At 38.6% G+C, this 21,985-nt stretch overlaps 1 protein-coding gene across 1 annotated transcript in view; it reads right to left on the minus strand.

Moving 5' to 3' along the window:
• Positions 1–553: 553 nt before the first annotated feature.
• The window catches only part of colgalt2b (collagen beta(1-O)galactosyltransferase 2b), a 33,818-nt gene continuing 12,386 nt past the window's right edge, over positions 554–21,985 (minus strand). Inside the window, exons 2-12 of the mRNA XM_059341504.1 lie at positions 16,879–16,989; positions 16,643–16,760; positions 14,324–14,458; positions 13,455–13,659; positions 11,968–12,087; positions 10,954–11,027; positions 9,664–9,770; positions 8,492–8,624; positions 6,496–6,623; positions 6,195–6,401; positions 554–1,325 (exon numbers count right to left, since the gene is read on the minus strand). Of these exons, the coding sequence (XP_059197487.1) occupies positions 1,052–1,325; positions 6,195–6,401; positions 6,496–6,623; positions 8,492–8,624; positions 9,664–9,770; positions 10,954–11,027; positions 11,968–12,087; positions 13,455–13,659; positions 14,324–14,458; positions 16,643–16,760; positions 16,879–16,989 (1,612 nt within the window). The 3' untranslated portion in view covers positions 554–1,051. The remainder of the gene's footprint in view (positions 1,326–6,194; positions 6,402–6,495; positions 6,624–8,491; positions 8,625–9,663; positions 9,771–10,953; positions 11,028–11,967; positions 12,088–13,454; positions 13,660–14,323; positions 14,459–16,642; positions 16,761–16,878; positions 16,990–21,985) is intronic.

Genomic DNA, 21,985 nt, shown 5'->3' on the forward strand with positions numbered 1-21,985 from the left:
CCAAACTCTCTGCAATCACTAATCCGATAATAATCCAAACTACTGTAAGAAGATAAGGTAACATCTGCGTCGGTCTATGCTGCAGAGTGAGTGAAAACACAGAAACAGGGAAGTAGTTTTATTGGTTCAGTCTGGCACCACAACTGAACGAAGAACAGCCTGCGTTGAGGACATGAATAATTCAGTTTATCCAAAAATATTTAACACATATAAATTCTGAAAGCGGGGGTTTGAAGAGGACAAAATAACATATTATACATCCTGCAGGCTACGTGTAATGTACGACTGATGCTCTGAAATGCTAACAAGCAGGACCAGCCCGCTGTGCAAGTGAAATATCTGCAATGACAGAAACACTGAGCCTCATAACATCCATTACTGCCCTGCTGCTCTCTCTCAGTGTGTGTGTGTGTGTGTGTGTGTGACATCATCTGAAGCAGTGACACTCTAGGGTACGGTATGTCAGCCTCTCTCCTCCCACACATGTTCAGCTCTGTAAACACATGCATATGTCCATGTGCACACTCACACTCACACAGTTTCACACGCAGGCTTAAGAGTTGTTTTCAGACAGCATTAAGATTCCTTTATTCTCCGGCTGTCCATTTCAACACATCTTTCTTTTTAAATAACAATAATCTCCTTAAACAACATTTAAATTTATAAGTGAGAATGTTTTTTTTTTCTTTCATGTCCTGAAAATGATGTTAGCTGTCTTCCATGTGTTGCTTAAGTTTCTCTGGCCGTAACTGTCTCCACATGCCCAGAGGAGGCACATGGGGAATAAATAAAGCTTTTGTTAAAGGCCTGCTGGCCTTCGTCCCAGACTCTTCTCTTCTTCCTCTCCTCAGTGTCCGTGCATCAGGCAGAAGATTGACATCTAAACTCTGCTTTTATCCACTTGGACACCAGTGTGTGTGTGTGTGTATGAATGTACAGTATGTCCGCTTGTAGTTCAAGTGTCTTTTCAAGTGTGTGTACACATGACATTCACTGTGTGTACATGGCATAGTAAACACGAGTCTTTCTCTCTGAGTGTCAGGTCTCTGTATCAGAGTTCATCCCGCGAGGCTCGGGCTGCGGGAGGCGGCGAGTCTCCGGTGACGCTGTTCTGCGCCACGGGGCGGATTCTGCCCTGCTGGGCCGTCTTGCGGGCGTGCTGGCGGTCCCAGTCCGTGGCCACGGCCTCGTCATCCCAGATGGTGGAGGTCTCCGTGTCGCTGATGTAGCCCGGCTCTCCGGTGTAGTGGGTGGGATAGATGAGCAGCGGCTCCACGGAGAACGCCTTCAGGTCCCGATTCTCAAAGTAAGACATGAACTTAGTGCTGAGGAGGATGAGGGACAGATGGAGGAGAGGTAAAAAAGAGAAACAAAGAAGAGAAAAAGATAAGTAGTTGTAGATTTGATGGGTGATTATGATTGCAAGTGTTGAATATTTTCATTTATTAACATTTTTGTTGTTCCATTTAAGCAATAAAATGTTTGAAACCTGGTTGGAACAATTTCCCAGAGCCCAAAATGATGTATTGTGCCGTCTAAAATAATACAACCCCAAGGCATTCAGTGTTCAATAATAGAAAACAGAGAAAATGAGAAAAATCCTCACATTGGGAAACCAGAAACAGTGGATGTAAGGCATGTTTGATTAAATAACACTATTACGTCAAGGGATTGAACAACCATAGCAAATGGTAACAGATATTGTGGAAAAAGCTCAAACTTAGATAAGTGACCACTCTTCTTTAAACGTACATGAACATTAATTTAAAGACCCCTTTCAAACATGTATTAAGACATATAAACAAATGATCTGCTAGGAAAGTAAAATTTTCACATTAAATCCTTAAAAAGGCACTTACTGCTTCTAACTCAATAAACATTCCAGATCTGGTGGTAAAGATTGTCAGTCATGCTACCTATACATCATAAGACTTTGAAAAGATTTGGAAAAGACTCCTGGAAAACTATCAGCAGTGAATTATGAGGGATTCTTTTGAAAGAAAATCAATCGGCAACAAAAAAACTTTTCACACGTCAGTGCTTCAAAATGTTGACATCAAGAAATGTCGTATCACCCTGTTTATGATTCAAAAGTGAAGAGGAAGGAAGGACTGTTGTTTTGCAACTGAAAGTTCCTGTGTCCATACTCAGTGTACCGGAGTTTAATTTTACCACATACAGCAAATTTACAGGATATCAAATAGGGGAACAGGCTACTCTCCTCTACTGCTGCATAGTCATAATGTGTTTGGGTTTTTTTAAATCACAAAATCACATGCTTCATAATAACAGTGGTGGAAGAACTCAGTCTTTGCATCCACTTGAGTTCAGTTGAAACTATTTTTTATATTACATAATTTTTAAGCTGATCAGTTAATTATTTAGTCATTTTTTAAGCGAAAATGCAAATTGTTATCTGGTTACACTTTGTCTTTGATATATATATTATTAAACTGACGCTCTTTGGACTGTCTATAAGTTCGGACCACATTGGTTCCTGGGACTTATGATGATACATTTCCGCTCTTTTGTGATGTTTTATAAACCAAGAGATAGAATTATTGGCAGATTTATCGATAAGGAATACAATAGTTGCAGCACTAACTAGAATATAGGCATTAAAGGGGAATTTTGTTGATTTTCAACCGACTTTATGTCACTGCAGTGTGGGTAGTATCTGCAGATAAACAGTGTTTGGCTTCTCTTCATGTTACCTGTACCAGGCTCATCTGCATATACTACCCCATATGTTGTTGAGTAAATGCACTTTACATTACAGTATACTACAAACACGGGGTATGATAAAGAAAATTAGAAAAAACATTTAATCCCAGCAGATCGAAATTGCAACTTTATGTTATGTCACAATATAAAAAGCACAAAACTGGACTATCAGCCTGCAGGAGGGCCAGAGGGGCAAAGATGGCTGTTTAGATGTGACACGTCAGCCTGGTGGTTCGTGCAGACAGAGGTCACCACAGAGGTCAACTCCCTGCTGTCCAATCATCTCTCTAGAGGCCGTCAGCACTGCATGACAGTGAAACCCTACACCTTTATTAGACCACAAACAAACACACACTTTCAACGCAATCTTGTATCTCTCTCACTTCTGTTGAAGTATGAGGAGCACTTTACAGAGTTTATAGCAAAGTCTCATTATACAGCCTCCCCCGCCCTAAAAACAACATACACTACCGGTCAAAAGTTTTAGAACACACCAACTTTTCCAGAATTTAATTGAAAATGATGCAGTTTAATGTCTCAGTGTACTCTGAAATTAATGCACATTTGCAACATTTAAAATTCTTTATTGAGCATGATAGTGTTTTGAAAGTAAAAAAAAGATTCAAAATCACATTTTATGTTGGACTAAAGGACTAAAAAAAGACACAAAATGACCAAAAAAAGCCACAAAATGACAAAAAAAGACACCAAAAGACACAAAATGACCAAAAAAAGACACAAAATGACTTACAAAGACATGAAAAGAATTCAAAAATGGACAAAATAGCCCAAGACTCCATAGAGTTAAGTTGTTAACCCATTTCTTGTTCCCTGAAAAAGGCCTTCTTGTATAATTCTGAAATGTACATTATTTTTCAGTTTTGTTAACCTTACCTTTTTTTATTTACCTCTGGCAGTTCACCACTTACCTTTGTACCCTTTCAAGCTGTTCATTTGACTTGAACTGCTTGAATTTCAATAAAAAACTGGAAAAATTGGGGTGTTCTAAAACTTTTGACCGGTAGTGCATGTGACATAATATGAACATTTTAAACAGAGCACATAATCCCCTGCTGTTCATTTATGTAATATACAACACATTTTACATATTTTCCCAGCCGCTTTTCCACATTTCTGTCCATATTTCCCATTTCTTTCACTTTTGAACAAACTCACCTTCTCTCACTGTTGAATACACACACAGCATATTTACCTAGTAATCTATACACTGCAGACTGGACACACATCTCCATGTATTTATATAGTAACACACACACACACTTACACAGTGTCCATCTCTACCCCACCCCCACGCCCAGGCCTCTATCAATGGGAATCCTGTCCCCTTCTCCAACCAGCAGGAAGAGCCGTGCTGGCCCACATTCCTCAAAGAGAGAGAAGGAAGGGGGAGGAGAAGTGGGTGACACGGGGAAGGAGACGGTGAGCAGAAAAGTAAAGGTCTGTTGAGGGGAGAGAGGCTAAAGAAGTAAGAAAGAAAATAAAAAGGGAGCAATGAAGACAGAGGGGACAGAGGGCTGAAAAGATAAAGAAAATTGGAAGGAGAGAGGAGAAAGGAGGTGGAGGTGGAGGTGGAGGTGGAGGGGAGCAGGGCATGGCAGGAAGAGAAATGAAGAGAAAAGGAGGCATTGTGTGCACTGTGCAAAGCCCCGTACCCACTGAACCCCAAGAACAATCCATGCCCTGTGTGTGTGAGGGAGCACAGAAGAAGAAGAAGAAGAAGAAGAAAAAGAAGAAGAAGAGTAAAATAAGCATAGAGAAGAACAACATATGAAACGATACAAGAGGAAGAAGAGTAAACCAGAGAAAAGAAGATGAGAAGAATAACAAAATAAAAGTGGAACAATAGATTAGAAGAAGATGATGATGAAGAACAAAAGTACAAGAGAAGAGAAGAAACAAGAATAGAAGAAAATGAGAGGAGAGAGAGGAACAGAAGAGAAGCAGAAAAGAAGAACAAGAAGGAGAGAAAACGAGAGATGGGAGGTGGTGCTGGAAATAAAAAGAGTCACAAGGGAAAGGAGGAAAGTAAAACGGACAGAAGTAGAGACATATAGGGAACATAAACTTGGAGTTGAACTGGATGGAGGCTGTGGTTTACCACACGAGAACAAACTAGGAAACTACACACTATCCTGCTGTCTAAAAATCTGCCAACCAGCATGCATGTTTGTGTCTATGTATAGATAATTATTGTACAGTAGGTCCTTTAGTATTTCTGCCCCCGGCTCTGTTTTTGTGCATGTACTAGATCCATGCATGCCTGACTCTGTTCTCTAAATATAGATTTTTACTTTTGCATCTTGATGTTTACTCTGAATATGTATTACCTGATATAGAGTGCACCTGCCATCATCTATTTGTGGTTCTCAGTAAATATTTGTCTCTCTGTTCATCCTAAAGGGTCTTTCTGTGTGTGTTTCAGAACATTACACAGTAAAACATCTTTTTATAGCTTTGTGGTTTTCTGCATTACATGCTTCAAATAGAACTCGATGCCTTTGTATCGCATGTTATTCCTGCTAAGTGGATTGCATTATTGCAGCTTTGTAATTTAAAAATCCCCAAAAAGCTGAAGTAAAGACTGACTTGGGGTGATTTTTTTTCATTTTAAGATCTGGAAGAGCTCAAAACTAAAATCCACATGTCCAGACTAGGGGGTGTAACGATGCATGGATAATAGATCAATATACACTACCGGTCAAAAGTTTTAGAACACCCCAATTTTTCCATTTTTTTATTGAAATTCAATCAGTTCAAGTCAAATGAACAGCTTGAAAGGGTACAAAGGTAAGTGGTGAACTGCCAGAGGTAAATAAAAAAAGGTAAGCTTAACCAAAACTGAAAAATAATGTACATTTCAGAATTATACAAGAAGACCTTTTTCAGGGAACAAGAAATGGGTTAACAACTTAACTCTATGGAGTCTCTGGCTATTTGTCCATTTTTGAATACTTTTCATGTCTTTGTAAGTCATTTTGTGTCTTTTTTTGTCATTTTGTGTCTTTTTTTTTAGTCCTTTAGTCCAACATAAAATGTGATTTTGAATCTTTTTTTTACTTTCAAAACACTATCATGCTTAATAAAGAATTTTAAATGTTGCAAATGTGCATTCATTTCAGAATACACTGAGACATTAAACTGCATAATTTTCAATTCAATTCTGGAAAAGTTGGTGTGTTCTAAAACTTTTGACCAGTAGTGTATATCGATTAATATTGCATATCTCTTATTGATTGCATATCAGCGTCTTTAATATATGCTTTTATTTTGAAAATGTCTCTGTTTTGTTATGAGAAGTAAATTGACCACACAGATAGAATCTATCTCGGTACAGGTCTGTGTTCATAATTAAAAGATCACCACAGTATCGCATGTTATTCCTGCTAAGTGGATTGCATTATTGCAGCTTTGTAATTTAGAAATCCAAAAAAGCTGAAGTAGAGACTGACTTGGGGTGTTTGTCGAACATGACCGGCAGGAACTCGTCGACAGGCAGCATCTTTGTGAAGGGTTCGGCAGCCAGTAACTTCCTGGCTCCCTGCTGTGACAGCGCGTAGCCCAGCGTCCAATAGGAGTAGTCGGCCTTCACCAGGTTGTTGACTCCGTCCACCGACTGCTCCGGCTGCTGCACCTGCATGCGTTTACGCCCCACGTAGCTAGAGCACAGACAAAAGGAATGTGTTGATGAAGTGCAAATCTTTAGTTTCAACACTAATTAATTTGTGCAGGTGGATGTGCAGGCGTTCTTACATGAGGTCCCAGTCCAGCTGGGTTTTGTCTATGTCATCCATTATAGCCTGGAGTCGTCTCTTAAACCTGGGCTCAAACCTTACGTCATCCTCCAAAACAAGAACCTTCTGGAGGCCACGCTCCAACACCTGATGGCCACAAAACACAAACACTCAAGTTAAAGAATAACAGCTGTCCAGATTGTCCGTCTCATTCCTATTGATGATCTAATCTGTTATATGCAAGAAATGCAAAGTAGACATGGGCAGACAGACTCTTTATTGAACCGCACAATCCTTCTTTCCGATGTTAAGCTACATTTTAAGCTCTCATTTTAAAACGGCAAAGACAATTTCCTTCCACACAAGCGCTTTAGCACCATATCAGAAATAATCTCCTGCCCGAAAACACATATAACATGACCTTTCACATACACAAACAGAAACAGATTGTCTACTCTGCGGCTGAAAATGGAGAAAATTGTTAAAAAAGAAGAGCAATGATGAAAAGTAAGACAGAGACAGACTTCGCCTGGGCCGATGGTAAGGTAGAACTGTAAAGTAACTGATGACTAGAAGGCGTAGAACACAGATGTGGAGTTATTTCAAAGCAAATATTAGAGTATTGGGAACCACAAGGGTTGAAATCACATGTACAGCCTAGCCGTACATTCAATGTAAGCCTAGCTTTAATGTTTTCATCAATCAGGAAGTAAACGTGGGTATTTGTCATCTTTTCCGGTCCAGACTGGGGGCGTAACGATGCATTGATTCATTTGTGAATGACCCAACTGAATGCATGTCGGCGTCTTTAATATATGCTTTTATTTTGACAATTTCCCTTTTTTGTTAGTAAACTGAACACACAGAACCTATATTGAGAATAGACTGTGTTTATAATCAAACGATCATCACAGGCACTTAATAGTGCCACATCTATCTTTTTTATTAGTTTTATTAAAATCAAATGGATTTTTTTTCATTTAAAGATCTGGAAGAGCTCAGAACTAAAATCCACATGTCCAGACTAGGGGGTGTAACGATGCATGGATATAGATCAATATATATCGATTAATTGGTGAACGACCCAACTGCAGGCATATCAGCGTCTTTAATATATGCTTTTATTTTGAAAATTTCTCTGTTTTGTTCTGAGAAGTAAATTGACCACACAGATAGAATCTATTTCGTTACAGGTCTGTGTTCATAATTAAAAGATCACCACAGGCTCTTGAAGTTAACCCATAAAAAACAATTGCAGTTAAATGCAATGTGGCGCTTTATAGTGAACAGAAGATCTATTTCTATTGTTTTTATTGAAAAACAATGGATTGTTTTAACTTTAAATATCTAAAAGAGCTCAGAACTAATATGGTAAAATCATATTTTAGTTGTTTTTTTTGTGATTTGATATAAATGTAACAGGTTGTGTTCAATAACTAACTGGAGTACGAAAGAGGGAGCACATCACACCGATCCTGGTCTCCCTCCACTGTTTTGTTTTTATTTGTTCTTTGTGTTTTTTTAAAATTAAGATTAATTTTAAAATTGAGATTCATTTTAAAACCCACTTTTATTTACTGTTTTTTGTTTTACCCAGCATGAGACTCGCTTTGTTTTAGTTGTTTTTGCTTGTTCTTTGTTTTTATTGTTTTTATTGTTGGTCTGTCCTGCCATGTACAGCACTTTGTATCAGCTAACGCTGTCTTAAAGGGCTATATAAATAAAGTTGATTTGATTTGATTTGAATATGATATCGTGTCATATCGATCACTGGCCCCTGAATCTAACCGAATCAAAGTTGTACCGCAGCAGACTTTGTGATATCGGCAAATATCTAATATCATGTTGTGATGAAATCCGTGATTTAAACCCCTTGTGAGGACTAAAGCGCAATTCCAGAGTTTTCAAACTTAAACGTGGTCAGCAGCCTCTTCATAGGTCTCCGTAAAAGTAACTTCTCTAAAAACGTATTAGTGTGAATCTAGCCTTAGTGTGTTCCTCTCCTCTAATCTCACCTGTTTCCAAATAGAGTGATGGCTGAGGAAGCAACCGATCTCCCCTCGGGTCAGGACCCGGCCGGAGTAAGGGTCTTTGTAGTCCGGCATCATCTCTATTCCCAGCGCCTGCAGCTGGGACGAATTGAGAGCCCTGAGACAGACGGAGAAGGGAAATGTTAGCAGTAGTAGTGCGACGAGAGAAGTATTTATCATAAGTACACTTGTCATTATGCACAGAGTCTGTAGTCTGTGAAAACAGCTTCACTGCAAAACAAAGTCAAACTCAACAAGTTGCAACAAGTAATACGTTTTGTCAAACAAACAAAGGCTGGAAGAAGGATTAGGACATTCTCAACGGTGGATTAAAGTAAGCGCCAAGGAGGGAAAGTAAGTCAAGCCTCTTGCTACAAACACCAAAGCTCTGTTTAGACAGGATGTTTGGATATAGATGTCAGAGAAAAGTAGCGACAGCAGGAGACAGAAGACTGGGCATTATCTCAGCTGATGTTCAGGGAGCACTGTTACACTGTTTTACGTGAAATAATCTTACTTTTGTTGTAGTGCAGAATAAACTAAACTTCAAAGGACTTCATACACCAGCTATTCTAAGTAATTTTGTGTCTTTTTTTGGTCATTTTGTGTCTTTTTTGGTAATTTTGTGTCTTTTTTAAGTCATTTTGTTTCCTTTTTTGGTCATTTTGTGTCTTTTTTTAGTAATTTTTTGTCTTTTTTAAGTCATTTTGTGTCTTTTTTTGGTCATTTTGTTTCCTTTTTCGATCATTTTGTGTCTTTTTTAAGTCATTTTGTGTCTTTTTTTGGTCATTTTGGTTCCTTTTTTGGTCATTTTGTGTCTTTTTTAAGTCATTTTGTGTCTTTTTTGGTCATTTTGTGTCTTTTTTAAGTCATTTTGTGTCTTTTTTTGGTCATTTTGTTTCCTTTTTTGGTCATTTTGTGTCTTTTTTTAGTCATTTTGTTTCTTTTTTTGGTCATTTTGTTTCTTTTTTCTTCTATTTCTATTTCTTCTATTCAGTGAGCGGGGGTCATGGACAACATGCATGTTAAATTGGGGGTCGCGACTCAAAAAGGTTGAGAACTACTGTCATACACCACAGAGAACGTGAGGTTATTTCTGTCAGGATTAAATCTGCCTCCTTGTTATGTGTGTGCAGTGCTGTGTGTTTGTGACCTACTTGCCGTCCACGGCCTCCAGCAGCGTGGCATGTAGACCCAGTGACGACATTGTTTTCAACATCCTGGTTCTTCTGTCCAACCGACGCTTCAGGTTGATCAAGAAGACCTAAAAATTTAAACAGAAAAATGGAAAAATGGTTATTTAAGGAGAAACATTTAAATTTGCTCTGAAACCTCATTTTATAAGTATATTCAGTTATTTTTTGACACTGTTTCTGTGTCACTTTGCAACAAAACAGACATAAAAACAGAAGTTAAGGTCAAAGTAATCTTTACAAACAGATATCTGCATATGAATGCTGTAGGCAATTGGACAATATTTTAGTATCAGAAACATTCTGGTTTCTATTTGTAATCTAGTTAGTATTCAGATCCATTATTTCAGTAAAAGTACAAAAGTATCAGCATGAAAATGTACATAAAGTATCAAAAGTAAATTAATTTCATTTTCATTCATTTTTCAGAATCACACCACTCAGATCTAAAAATATATTATTGGATTATCATTATTACCTGTGCATTTATGTAAGCAGCATTTTACTGTTGTCCAGTTAGGACTAATTTCAACTCCTTAATATACTTTTATGAGGTTTAATTTATAAAATGCATTATCATTTTAAATACATTGTATTGTTTTAATGTTTAATCTTGACCTGAAAAGTAACTAAAGCTGTCAGCTAAATTTAGTGTAATATGTGTAGTAATATTTGCCTTTAAAATGTAGTGGAGTAAAATATAAAGTTCATTATGTGTAAATACTCAAGTACCTAAAAATTGTACTTAAGCACAATAATTGAGTAAATGTACTTCCACCACTGGTATTGAGTGGACTTTTGCAAAAAAAGGTGCAATAAAAGAGGTGGAATAAAATTGGCAGAAATTTAATCTCAAACCCATCAGGAGTCGTCTGATGGAATTGTGTTTTTTATTCGTTTTTTATAATGTGTCTGCATTTATATGCAGAGAAACAATCCGGTGGTAGGTGTCGTCTCTATTCTTGCATCTGAAGAAGCTAATCAGACTGTAAACAATGAACGGCACATAAAAGAGGAAGTCTTCCGGATTTCCATTATACATATATCCGCTGGCTGCACCGGAAAGCCAGAAATATAAACCGTTTATATATAATAAAAGCCCAGGGCAAAGGGAGAAGAAGAAGAAGAACTTCGAGAGAGAGAGAAAAAGAGAGAGAGGAAGAAACTGCTATAAAAACAGGAAGAGGGAGTTGCTGATTAAAAGTAATAATAGAGATGGACAGCCGTTAAAGGTCAAACACACTCATGACTCACTTTCTCAAAGCCAATGGTGTCCTGGGTTGATGCTGGATAATACAGGTGCACAGAGGGCTCAATGTCGTGGTCAACTGATAACACAGAGAGGAGAGAGGTCAAAGGTTACGACAGCAAAAACACGGTCAGAAAATAACCGAATTTCCTCTGGATTGTGGCGGTTTATTTAATTTGCTTTATTTGAAATCCGAGCAGTGAGAGCGAACAAAAAGGGGGAGAGGGTGAGAGGGAGGTGGGGGTTAAATAAACAGAGAGACAGAGGAGGAGAGAGAGACATCAAGGAGGAGAGAAGAGGGTTGACAGGATGTAATCAGGAGGGGTCGACAGGTCAAGAAGGAGAAGAAACAAACCTGAGAGGTGAAGTAATCAAGGAGTGACAGATATGAGAGCCACAACAGCTGGAAAGTGTGTGTGTGTGTGTGTGTGTGTGTGTGTGTGTGTGTGTGTACCAAGGTTATTATAGTTAACGAAAACTAACGAAATAACGAAAACTAGAATTGAAAAAACATTTTCGTTAACTGAAATAAAAATAAAAATCTGAGTTTTTAAAAAACGATAACTAACTGAAACTGTATTTTGAGGTTACAAAACTAACTAAAACTAACTAAAATTATAGTGAAAATGTCCTTAGTTTTCGTCTTTGTCAATTTTTTTCATACGTAAACCTTTTTGGTTGATATGAAATCTATTTCATCTATCTGGTTTTATGATTTAATAAACTTATTGGGGCTGAGATGGATCAGTCAAAGGAAATAAAAGCAAAATTTATCGTGACCTTTCTGAATCTAAAACCCAACAAATACCCCATTACAAAAAAACTAAAGCTAACACGAAAACTAATAAAAACTAAACAAAAACTAAGCATTTTCCAAAGAATACAAACTAATTAAAACTAGCAAAATCACTCTGAAAACTAATTAAAACTAACTGAATTTAAAAACAAAAAATGACAACGAAATTAAAACTAAAACTAATGAAAAATCAAAAACTATTATAACCTTGGTGTGTACTCACTCAAAGCCTCCGTGATGGTGTGTATGAAACTCTCGCTTTCATCTTCAACACTCTGCTGAGCTTTGAGAGGGACAGGCAGCAGGCCGTAGTGTTCTCTGTTACACACATACATCTGCACTCCTGGAACACACACACACACACACACACACACACATGCATATGGTTCTGTAAATAAAACCTCTTGACCCAAACATTTCAAATAAACATGCAAATCAGACCACCCAGGGGCCTCATATCTGGTCCCTCATGTACAAGTGTCACACTAAAGCCTTCGTGCTACACAAAAACAAACAAACCCCCCACAGCGAATAAATGCTTGATGTTTCTTTAGTGTTATTGTTCTGCATGAAGCTTTAATAACCGAGGGATATTGTTAGGACCATGTGAGCAATGCATTGGATGTTTTCATGGATTTTTCCTCTGTGGACATAAAGTAAGGTCCAATTAGTGAATATACTGTATTTATTAATGTGTAAGACATTTTTTTAATATCTTTATTTTATTATTATTTCAATTATTAATTAAAAAATATCTTACTCAACTTAAACTAACTTTATAGTAATAATAATAACATTATTATATTTTATTATATTATATTATTATTATTATTGTTTATTGTTTGCTGCCATTTCCTAGGCTTGTCCTTTATTCAGCATTATTCAGCATTATTATTATTATTATTGATTTAATTTATTTTCTTCTCTTCCCACTATATTATTTCTACCCAAGACTTGGCTTTAAACACCAACACACAGACACACTAACTCATATCTAACATAACTCGTATTACTGTTCCTGTCATGTCCTCTTTGTTATTGTTTTGTCGTTGTTTTTGTCTTGCAAATGCAAAAAAAAAAAAAAGGTGTAAGAAATCATATATAATGCTTATGAAGTTGGAAGTGAATCTCTGGCAAATAAATATAATCTGGATATAAATGCATAATATCTGTGGACAAATGCCTGATCCATGTATAAATACTTATATTTTCATTTCACCACATTGTGTCTCTTATTGTGTAAATGCAGTAACTCATTTCTTTTATTTCTTTTTTTTGTCGTTTTAGTGAAAGTCATTTGTGAGATAGAACAAACCATGCCTTTGTGTTTCTGTGAGCATCTTGTGGTTGTGGTTCTGTGGTTGCATATGTTTCTGTTTGAGTTAATGTTTTATGTGTTTATGTTTTAGTTTACAGGCAAATACCACAAATTCTCCTTGTTTACGAAATGGAAACCCTAATGGTATTTAGCATGGTATTTATGCATACTTTCAAACACACACACACACACACACACACACACACACAAACACATCATTTTTCTCTGATTTCTGCCTTTACGCAACACTTGCATAAAACCAATAAAAAAGCCCTCAGAAGCGCTCACATGCTGAGTCACTGACAGTCCTCAGATCATCAAAATGAAGCTTTCATGTGGCATTTGCAGCCCGGCTACAAAAGTGGTAGTTTGTTGTGAGTTTTCAAACTGACCTGCTTGACGTGCCGAGAAAGCAAACACCATGATGTCATCAAATGCCCAGCTGTAGTCCGGGTGCGGAGGGTAGAAAGCCAGGTCCCTGCTCAGTTCCCTGCGCAGGTCTAATAAGAAGGTGCTGTGCACCATGGGGACAGGGAAGCAGCCGAGACGCTTCCACTCCCTGATCGGCTGGTAGTCTGGGGTCCGCTTGTAGTAACCCTGACAGAGAGGAGGAGGAGGAGATCAGGAAATAAATCCAGCTGAGTGGATTGACAGATGTATGAACTTAGATAGATAGATAGATGGATGGATGGATGGATGGATGGATGGATGGATGGATGGATGGATGGATGGATGGATGGATGGATGGATGGATAGATAGATAGATAGATAGATAGATAGATAGATAGATAGATAGATAGATAGATAGATAGATAGATAGATAGATAGATAGATAGATAGATAGATAGATAGATTTTATTTATCCCAAGCTGGGAAATTACAGTGTAGCAGCAGCATTACACACAGAAACAATGACAACACAATTAAATAAAAAGAACAACCTAGACATACTTCAAGCAATAAAATATAAAAATACAATAAAATACAATACAAAATAAAGTGTCTAAAGAAGGAGTATGTATTAAGGAGTAGAATTCCAGTGCAGAATAAATATGAATATACAGTATAAAAATGTTGGTGCTATGAAACAAATAAGGTGCAATGAGCAGTGTGCATAAAAAACACATAAAGTGCATAGACAGTATGTAATGAACCAGATTATTATTTGTTATTGTACAGTGTGATGGCATGTGGAAGGAAAGATTTTTTATATCTGTCCCTTTGACAGCGGAGCTGGAGCTGGAACTTAAGGGAAAATTACCTGTGGGGTGATGCCACACCAGAAGTTGGAGTAGAGCGAGCGAGACTCTAACATGGGAGCCACCAGGGTCAAGTTCTCAGCCATCAGCAGGTTCAGCACATGAGGGTTGGTCAGCAGGTTGTCGCTGTCTACGAACTAAAGAGGGGAGAAGGTCTGAGTGTACAAGTCACTCATTATATCATACAAATCCTAAATCAGACAGCCTTGTGGTTTCTCTTTAACCCATAAGAACCCAGACCCAGTTATCCTTAAAGGAAAGTTATGGGGGATATAACACCATTTCTGATGTGTTTTAAAAAAAAACACTATCCCTAAATGTCAAAGATGTTTATAATATTTCGTATTTTAAAATGTAAAAAAACTAGACACAAATTTTCCTTTTTCTCTGCATCTCCACAACATCTATCAAAATTGTGACATTATTAGTTCTGTTTTACAACAAATTATTTTTTTAGATTTGTTTTTAAGTAGCATAATAATAATAAATCGATAATAAATAAATACAAATAACCATGTGTCTTTTTGCTTATCAAAATTGTGACTTTAATTTGTTCAGGAAATATGGTCAAAACAAGTTAAATGCAATACTGGACACCCTATTAACGGATTAGAATTGTTAAATGGGTTTAAACTTAGCCTAGTAACAAAAAATAGAAGATTTAATGTGTTTGTTACACGGGTGTCACCATGGGTTCTTATGGGTTAAGGCGAGTCACTACAGTACAGAGCAAAACCTTATTTTGTTCATGCACCGGTCAATTTTAAGATTTTGTGCTATTTTGCTTCCATGCCATGTCTTTAATCAGACTAGTGGAAAGAAAACATCCAAAATACACATTAAGGTAAACACTTTGTCTATTTGTGTCTGTAGTTGTCTCCTAAATCCAGCAAAGTTAGCTTTAAATAATAGCTAATTTACATATTTAAATTATTAAATTATTCTTAATGTAAGTAATCAACTTGGGAAGTTTCATGTTGATATCAATTAATTAAATGTTTACCCTAATCACCTGCAGTGTGTCCCCTGAAGAAATATGTCCTGATTATATAATTAAATTGCTTGTGCTTCACAATCAGAGGCTCCTCCATCAGCTAATTAGTAACATCCAGTCGTACTGATGCAGGTGTGCAGCCTGGCCATCTAAACTGGATACTTGTCACTTTGCATTTGCTTCCTTCACCAACGCAGTCTCCACCTCAGGTGCTACGTAACAAAATGTATTGGTTATGTATTTGTTTATTAAGTCTCTGAATTAGTTAGTTGGTTAGTTAGTTAGTTAGTTAGAGTATTTGCTCCCTCACAGAGCAGGGCCTTTTCTACCAAATCAAACTGTAAAACCATTTGCCAGAAATGTGACTCTGACTGAATTATTGCACATTTATCATAAGCAGTGTTGGGGGTAACATGTTACTGTAATCACTTTACATTTTCCTGTAATGCAGTAATGTAATGCCGTTTAGATGCTATTAAAACATGCTTTTCTTCTTTTTAAGTGTAAATATTACTCTGTCAGTATCTGAGCTGAGATCTGGGCATATATAAGGTAACAATGGCAAAAACAATGGGCGTGTTTCGACTGAGTACTTCCTGAGTACTTTTTGGAAAGCAGCTGAGTGTTTTGGCTACGCCTACTAGTTAGTTCCCCTCTGCCTCTGTTCCCATACAGCTACTTCTGTAGCGGCTAACCAACAGAGTTCGAATGTGACAACCGGCCGACGCGGCAAGCAGTGTTGCCAACTAAGCGACTTTGACGCTATATTTTAGCAACTCTTTTTCAAAAAAGCGACTAGCAAAAAAACGAGTGACTTTTTCTGGCGTTATTGGAGACTCGTTCCTACTCTCAACGAGTAGCCGGCCCCGTCCCAAAGCACTCACAAGCGGCCCAGTCCTCCCACAGCTGCAGATAGACCAGGAGCTGTTAACCCCTCAGCGTCCAGTTTGCACCAGTCTGCAAATATATCATGCATGTGCGAAATCGCCTCCTAAACTGTATCCAGTCAGCATCGACTAGTCAGTAGCAGCTCAGGAAGTAGCTACCTGAGGCCGGTACTTCCTGAGTCGCTAACCAGTGAAGTTGGGCGGATCCTCTCTCCCAAGCCACACACTACAGGGAAAAGTACCTAATGGATACTATAGATAGATGAAAAAATAAGCGGTGGTGCAGGTATATATTTCTCAATATATACCTTGAAAAAAAATGCAAGGTACAATATTGTAAAGAAAACGAAATGACTCATTATGTTTGTGAAAGTAAGAAGCCTTGCAATAAAGTATTTAAAAAAAAGATACTATAGATAGAAATACCATCTAAGTCTTACTAGTATGTAGTCGGCCCATCGTTCCCTGGCAGCCTTCAGCGCCGCCTGCCGCAGCTTCATCACATGGTTGAACCTTGAAGGCGGCCAGTGCTTTGGACCCCACTCGTCTGTGTAGGACCTGAAACAGAGATAAAAGGTCGTTAATTAGCTAAAATATGAAAAAAAGAACAAATCAAGGAAAAAAATCCAATATGAATAAATGTAAATAAATGATTTATGTGTAAACAGCGACTCACTTCGGCTCCTCCATGGGTCTCCACTCCACGTAGTGATAGACATGCTGGGCTTGCTTCAGCCATTCTCTCAACATGGCCGTGGTGTTGTCCATATTATGGTCTGTTGCTGCCCTGGAACACAAACGCAGAAAACACACACGTTAATTTAAATGATCGCAGTGACATAATAACACCCACAGGCAGTTTGAATCTCCTAAACTGTGCCGCTGCATCTGCTAAACACTTGAGATGTAAACAGCTGTCCCTGTGCAGAAACAAGCCTCTTTACATGTCAGGACTGTTTCCAGGCAAGAGATGTGAAGCTTAGTTAAACATAATGCAGAACACTGCAAAATGTTATTAGCTTGAGGTGACAGGAAAGAGGTTGTGACACTCTGAGCCGTGACATTTAGAGAGCATGTTATGGAAGGAGACGTTCAGGGTTCCAAAGTTGTCCAATTACTGTCGGATGTTACAAGAGTCTGCATCAGCTTTGCAAAGCTTCCTTACTGCCTAATTAGCTGCACTGCTGGAGCACGGACAAAGTCTGAGGACCCACAGTGCAGACAGACAGTTAAAAAAAAAGCCAGACAGGTATACCAAGCAAAAAATAACAAAACTCCAGAGAGGACGTCCATCAGAATGAACTCAACCTGAAGGTGTATTCTCCTCAGTCTGACTGTGAATATTGTGTGTCAACAAGTCAGTACAGAAATATTGCACAGACAGATGGACAGTGCACCATTAAATAAGCAAACACTCATAACTGTAAGCAAATGATGTCAGTGTAAAAGTTAGCAGAGTTGCAGCTGCTTATTTGTCCCTCCTGTGGTTTACACTCTGTTTCTTCACAGAGATTTCCACTTCGGCTCCCAGAACTGACTCAGAGAAGACACTGTGACTACTGTGTGTGTGGATGAGTGTGTGTGTGTGTGTGTGTGTGTGTGTGTGTGTGTGTGTGTGTGTGTGTGGAGATAAATGTGTGCAAGTTAGAGAAATTAAAATTGTAACTGTATCACTGTGCAGTTCCCCTATAAGTTCTATGAGAGAAAAATAAATATCACCTGTCTTCGCGTTTAAATTGCCCTTTAAAGAGGAAAGGTCAACAGAATAAGAGGCAGAGGCCTTTACCTGAATGTGTGCATACACACACACACACACACACACACACATACAAACACAAACACTTAGTGGGATGGAGTTTTCCACTGCTCGCTGTAATATTCCTCGCTGTACTCTCTCCAAAATCACACCCAATTTTAGATTGGCTGGACAGAGATAGACACACACACACACACACAGAGTTCTGCACCATCTACTCATATTTGCAAGATAACAGTGTTGACACTCTTCATTTAGCACAAACAGCAATACAGAAGCACCTGTTTTAAAACACACACACAAACACACAGACACACACACAGATGCTTATATCACACTTATATCACAAACCACACACATGCAAAAAACACACATAAACATGTTCAGTCTTGCATCGCACACACGGATTAGTCAGAAATAGTCAAAGCCCTCTTACGCTTGGAATTTCAATAATCTTCAGTCAGACAGATAAATAGTTCATCAGACATAACCACCTGCTGGAGAGAGACTGTGAGCCTGAAGCAGACACAGCGGTCAATAATTTTAATAGTGTGTGTGTGTGTGTGTGTGTGTGTGTGTGTGTATGTGTGTGTGTGTGCTTGCCTACACTTGCAGATGTGTGGCAAAACATAAGGACGTTCATTTTTGTGTCCTGGGAATGTTGTTTTAACAGCAGCGCGACTGGTGATTTATCTGTCGCACAAGTGGTAGTTTACCATTTTAAGTGTATCTGTTTGTGTGTAAAAAGGTTGTGGGTATGTGTGTAAAAGCGTGTGTATGCAAGCATGTGCATGGGTGTTTTTAGTGCGTAACTGCCCATGAGAGTAATAAAGGAGGAAGACTGGCTGTTGTTTTTTTTATCATGGGCTAGAAACACCTGACTCACTGGTAATGAGTACATGTGCACACACATTTACATGCTTTTTCAACCGCTAAACTGCACGTTGCTGGGGGAAATAAATGTGTTGCTACATGCCATCTTCCAATGACAGACTCGGCTCCAGGCAGGGATTTAACAGGAGGGATCTTCTGGGAAGTAAAGAACAATGCATGGTACCGTATGTATATATGTGGGAACATATATCATATAAGAGAATGTGTGTGTTTCTGGGTTCATGAGGGAGGAGTGCAGGATAGAGAAGAGGGAGACAAAGAGAGGAAAAGGGGATTTGTGTTTACATTACTTTATTTTACTGCTAAACATAAAAATGTTCTCATCGATAAAGAATTAACATTTTGTTGAGTTTCCTTAAGGGCTCATTAAAACCCTTCCAAACATATAAATGATCAGATTAACTTTGTTTTACACAAAATGCTAATGATGCTTTTTTTCTCGGTTCAGGTCCTTTGTGTATTTTTACAGGCTCTTTTTGGCAACTTCCTCCATCCTGGTAATCACAGGGCTATAAATGAAAAGTGGGAACACTTACTTTTGCTTTAATAAAAGCACATTTGTCCAATAAGAGCGAAGCATTACACTGATCGGATGTGGTGGATGTTTTTTGTGACACAGAGAACTCATCATCGGAAAATGTTTGAAAAACTGGTAACTGTGATTCAGACACAGACAGATTCCTTGAACAGATGATGGATTTCTAGATCTGAGCCTGAGAAATCTAGCTGCCATGCAAGGTAAGCACCACCCAAATTGTGCCACATAGGCTACGTTCAGACAGCAGGGCTTAATGCTCAATTCAGATTTTTTTGTGGAATCTGATTTTTTTGCAAGGTTGTGCACATTTCCAATTAAATGCGACTTGTATGTGATCTCCAGTGTGAACTTTAAACGTACCAAAAGTGTCCCACATGCGCATTGGAGGACACGACGATGTCACACGCAGCGAGCGTGCTCAGTGTTTATGGAAGTAGCAGAAAACATGGCCGCCAGCAGTAAGCCTATGTATGATGAATGTGACCTGGCCGTTCAGACTGGAGTCGCATGTCAAAAGATCAGATATGTATCGGTTTTAGGACCACATATCCAAGTGGCCTGGATCGCATTTGAGAAAATCGGATCTGTGTCGTTCAGACTATCATTAAAAGATCAGATGCAGGTCGCATAGGGGCGAAAAAATCTGATTTGGGTCACTTCAGGCTGCAGTCTGACCGTAGCCATAGATTTTAGGGTTAAAACATAAAAGTGCAAAATGCATCTAATGAGGCTGATGCATAACTTCTTTAGTGTGCAGATTCCTCTCAGTGCCCCTGTGAGCCCTCAGGACTTTAGATGTGCCTCATTTGGGCCCTTCTGCACCTCATTTTAAACACATTTGTCCTTCAGGAGTCAACTATGTGCTCTTCAATTTCCTCTACCTTCAGGCAAGATAACCCGCTGCAGCTGAACTGTACTGTACTGGGACCTCTGTGCCAAATAATATTAGCAGTTCCTGCCAACAACTTCAGCTGTGCAGAGCTGATGTCTCAGGAAATACAAGATTATGCATCTATTTTATCCTTCTCGGGGGATACAGCCACATCCATATACAGCTGGCATAAGTCCCTGGATGTTTGTGACAGCACTGAAAGATATAAGGTAACTATAGTCTGCATCTCTGCACAAAGATCCTTATTCCTGTTTGAAAGTTTATAGTTAATTGCAGCCTCATTATTCTGTTGCCTGCAGCTTTGAGGTGGGGCTTCGTCTCCCTTTTTCTATCTTTATGATCAGCATCTGGACACCACATGCTACCCCAGGCCTCACCTACACACCCCGCCACTCCCTCTCCTTCTCTCTCTCTCTCGCTTCAGAGACATCCACTTATTCTACTCTCATTACCGAATCTCTGTGCACCAAACCATCTGTCCTTTCACCTACTTACATCTATCAATAGTCCCTCTTGTGTACATCTCAAATCATCCACATATTACACCTGTCAGTGCTGTAGCAGCTGGTGTAGAGTATTATCACAAACATTATCAATTTGAAGAGTAATGTAGTTTGTAGATAAAATCACAAATTATTCCTTATCCAGTCGATTCTGATATACAGTACAGGCCAAAAGTTTGGACACACCTTCTCATTCAATGTGTTTCCTTTATTTTCATAACTATTTACATTGTAGATTCATCAAAACTATTAATGAACACATGTGGAATTATGTACTTAACAAAAATATGTGTTCATTCATAGTTTTGATGCCTTCAGTGAGAATCTACAATGTAAATAGTCATGAAAATAAAGAAAACGCATTGAATAAGAAGGTGTGTGTCCAAACTTTTGGCCTGTAATGTAAGTTAGTATGATAAGCACACATTTTCTGCAGCATCTGAGTCTCAATCACCTAAGGTGATTATCAACCCACTTCAACACTTTCTCTGGCTCTCTCCCTCCCACTCTTTTAGGGTTATCCACTGCAAGCGTGTGCCAGATAACAGGGAGTGTGTCATGAAGGAGAAGGCTGACATCTGGCCTTAAACACAGAGGCTTGTCTCAGAAACTGGCCCTTTTAGGTAAACACAGGTCTGAATGGATCCAGCAGGCCAGTGTCAACTGACTGTTGATTAAATAAACAATCTAATATCGCTGCCAATAATGACCAGGTGCTGCATGTTATTAAGAAGCAAAGAATGCCTCTTTGAGACCGGAGCATAGATGCTTTTAAAACATAATAACTATGCCAGCGTGTGTGTGTCTGTGTTGACTCTGCAGTATAGTCTCTCCTGTGGAGGCTGACGTGGCTGCAGGCCTGTTGATGGCCCAGCATGGCGAAGGAGAAAGGGGAGGGGGTATACGGGTAGAGAGATGCAGGGGAAAGGGAAATTCCTCATGACTCTCAGGGTCAACAGAAGTAGCCGAGGCCAGCAGCTTGCACTCAAGTGTAATATTCAGTATTCATATTCAAGACTGGGAGATATATTCATCATAGTTACATACAAGTAGGAATTCTGAAGTTAAGTGTTGGTAGGAGACCAGATTAAAGACCTGGCCCCCAATTCTGTATTGCAATTCACAACCCCTACATTTTTACTTTTGCAATGCAGGAATTTAATTTCGGCATCCTGGGTTGAAAAGAGAAACGCTGCCAAT

The sequence above is a fragment of the Centropristis striata genome, chromosome 9 (assembly GCF_030273125.1).
Source record: "Centropristis striata isolate RG_2023a ecotype Rhode Island chromosome 9, C.striata_1.0, whole genome shotgun sequence".
Lineage (NCBI taxonomy): Eukaryota > Metazoa > Chordata > Actinopteri > Perciformes > Serranidae > Centropristis > Centropristis striata.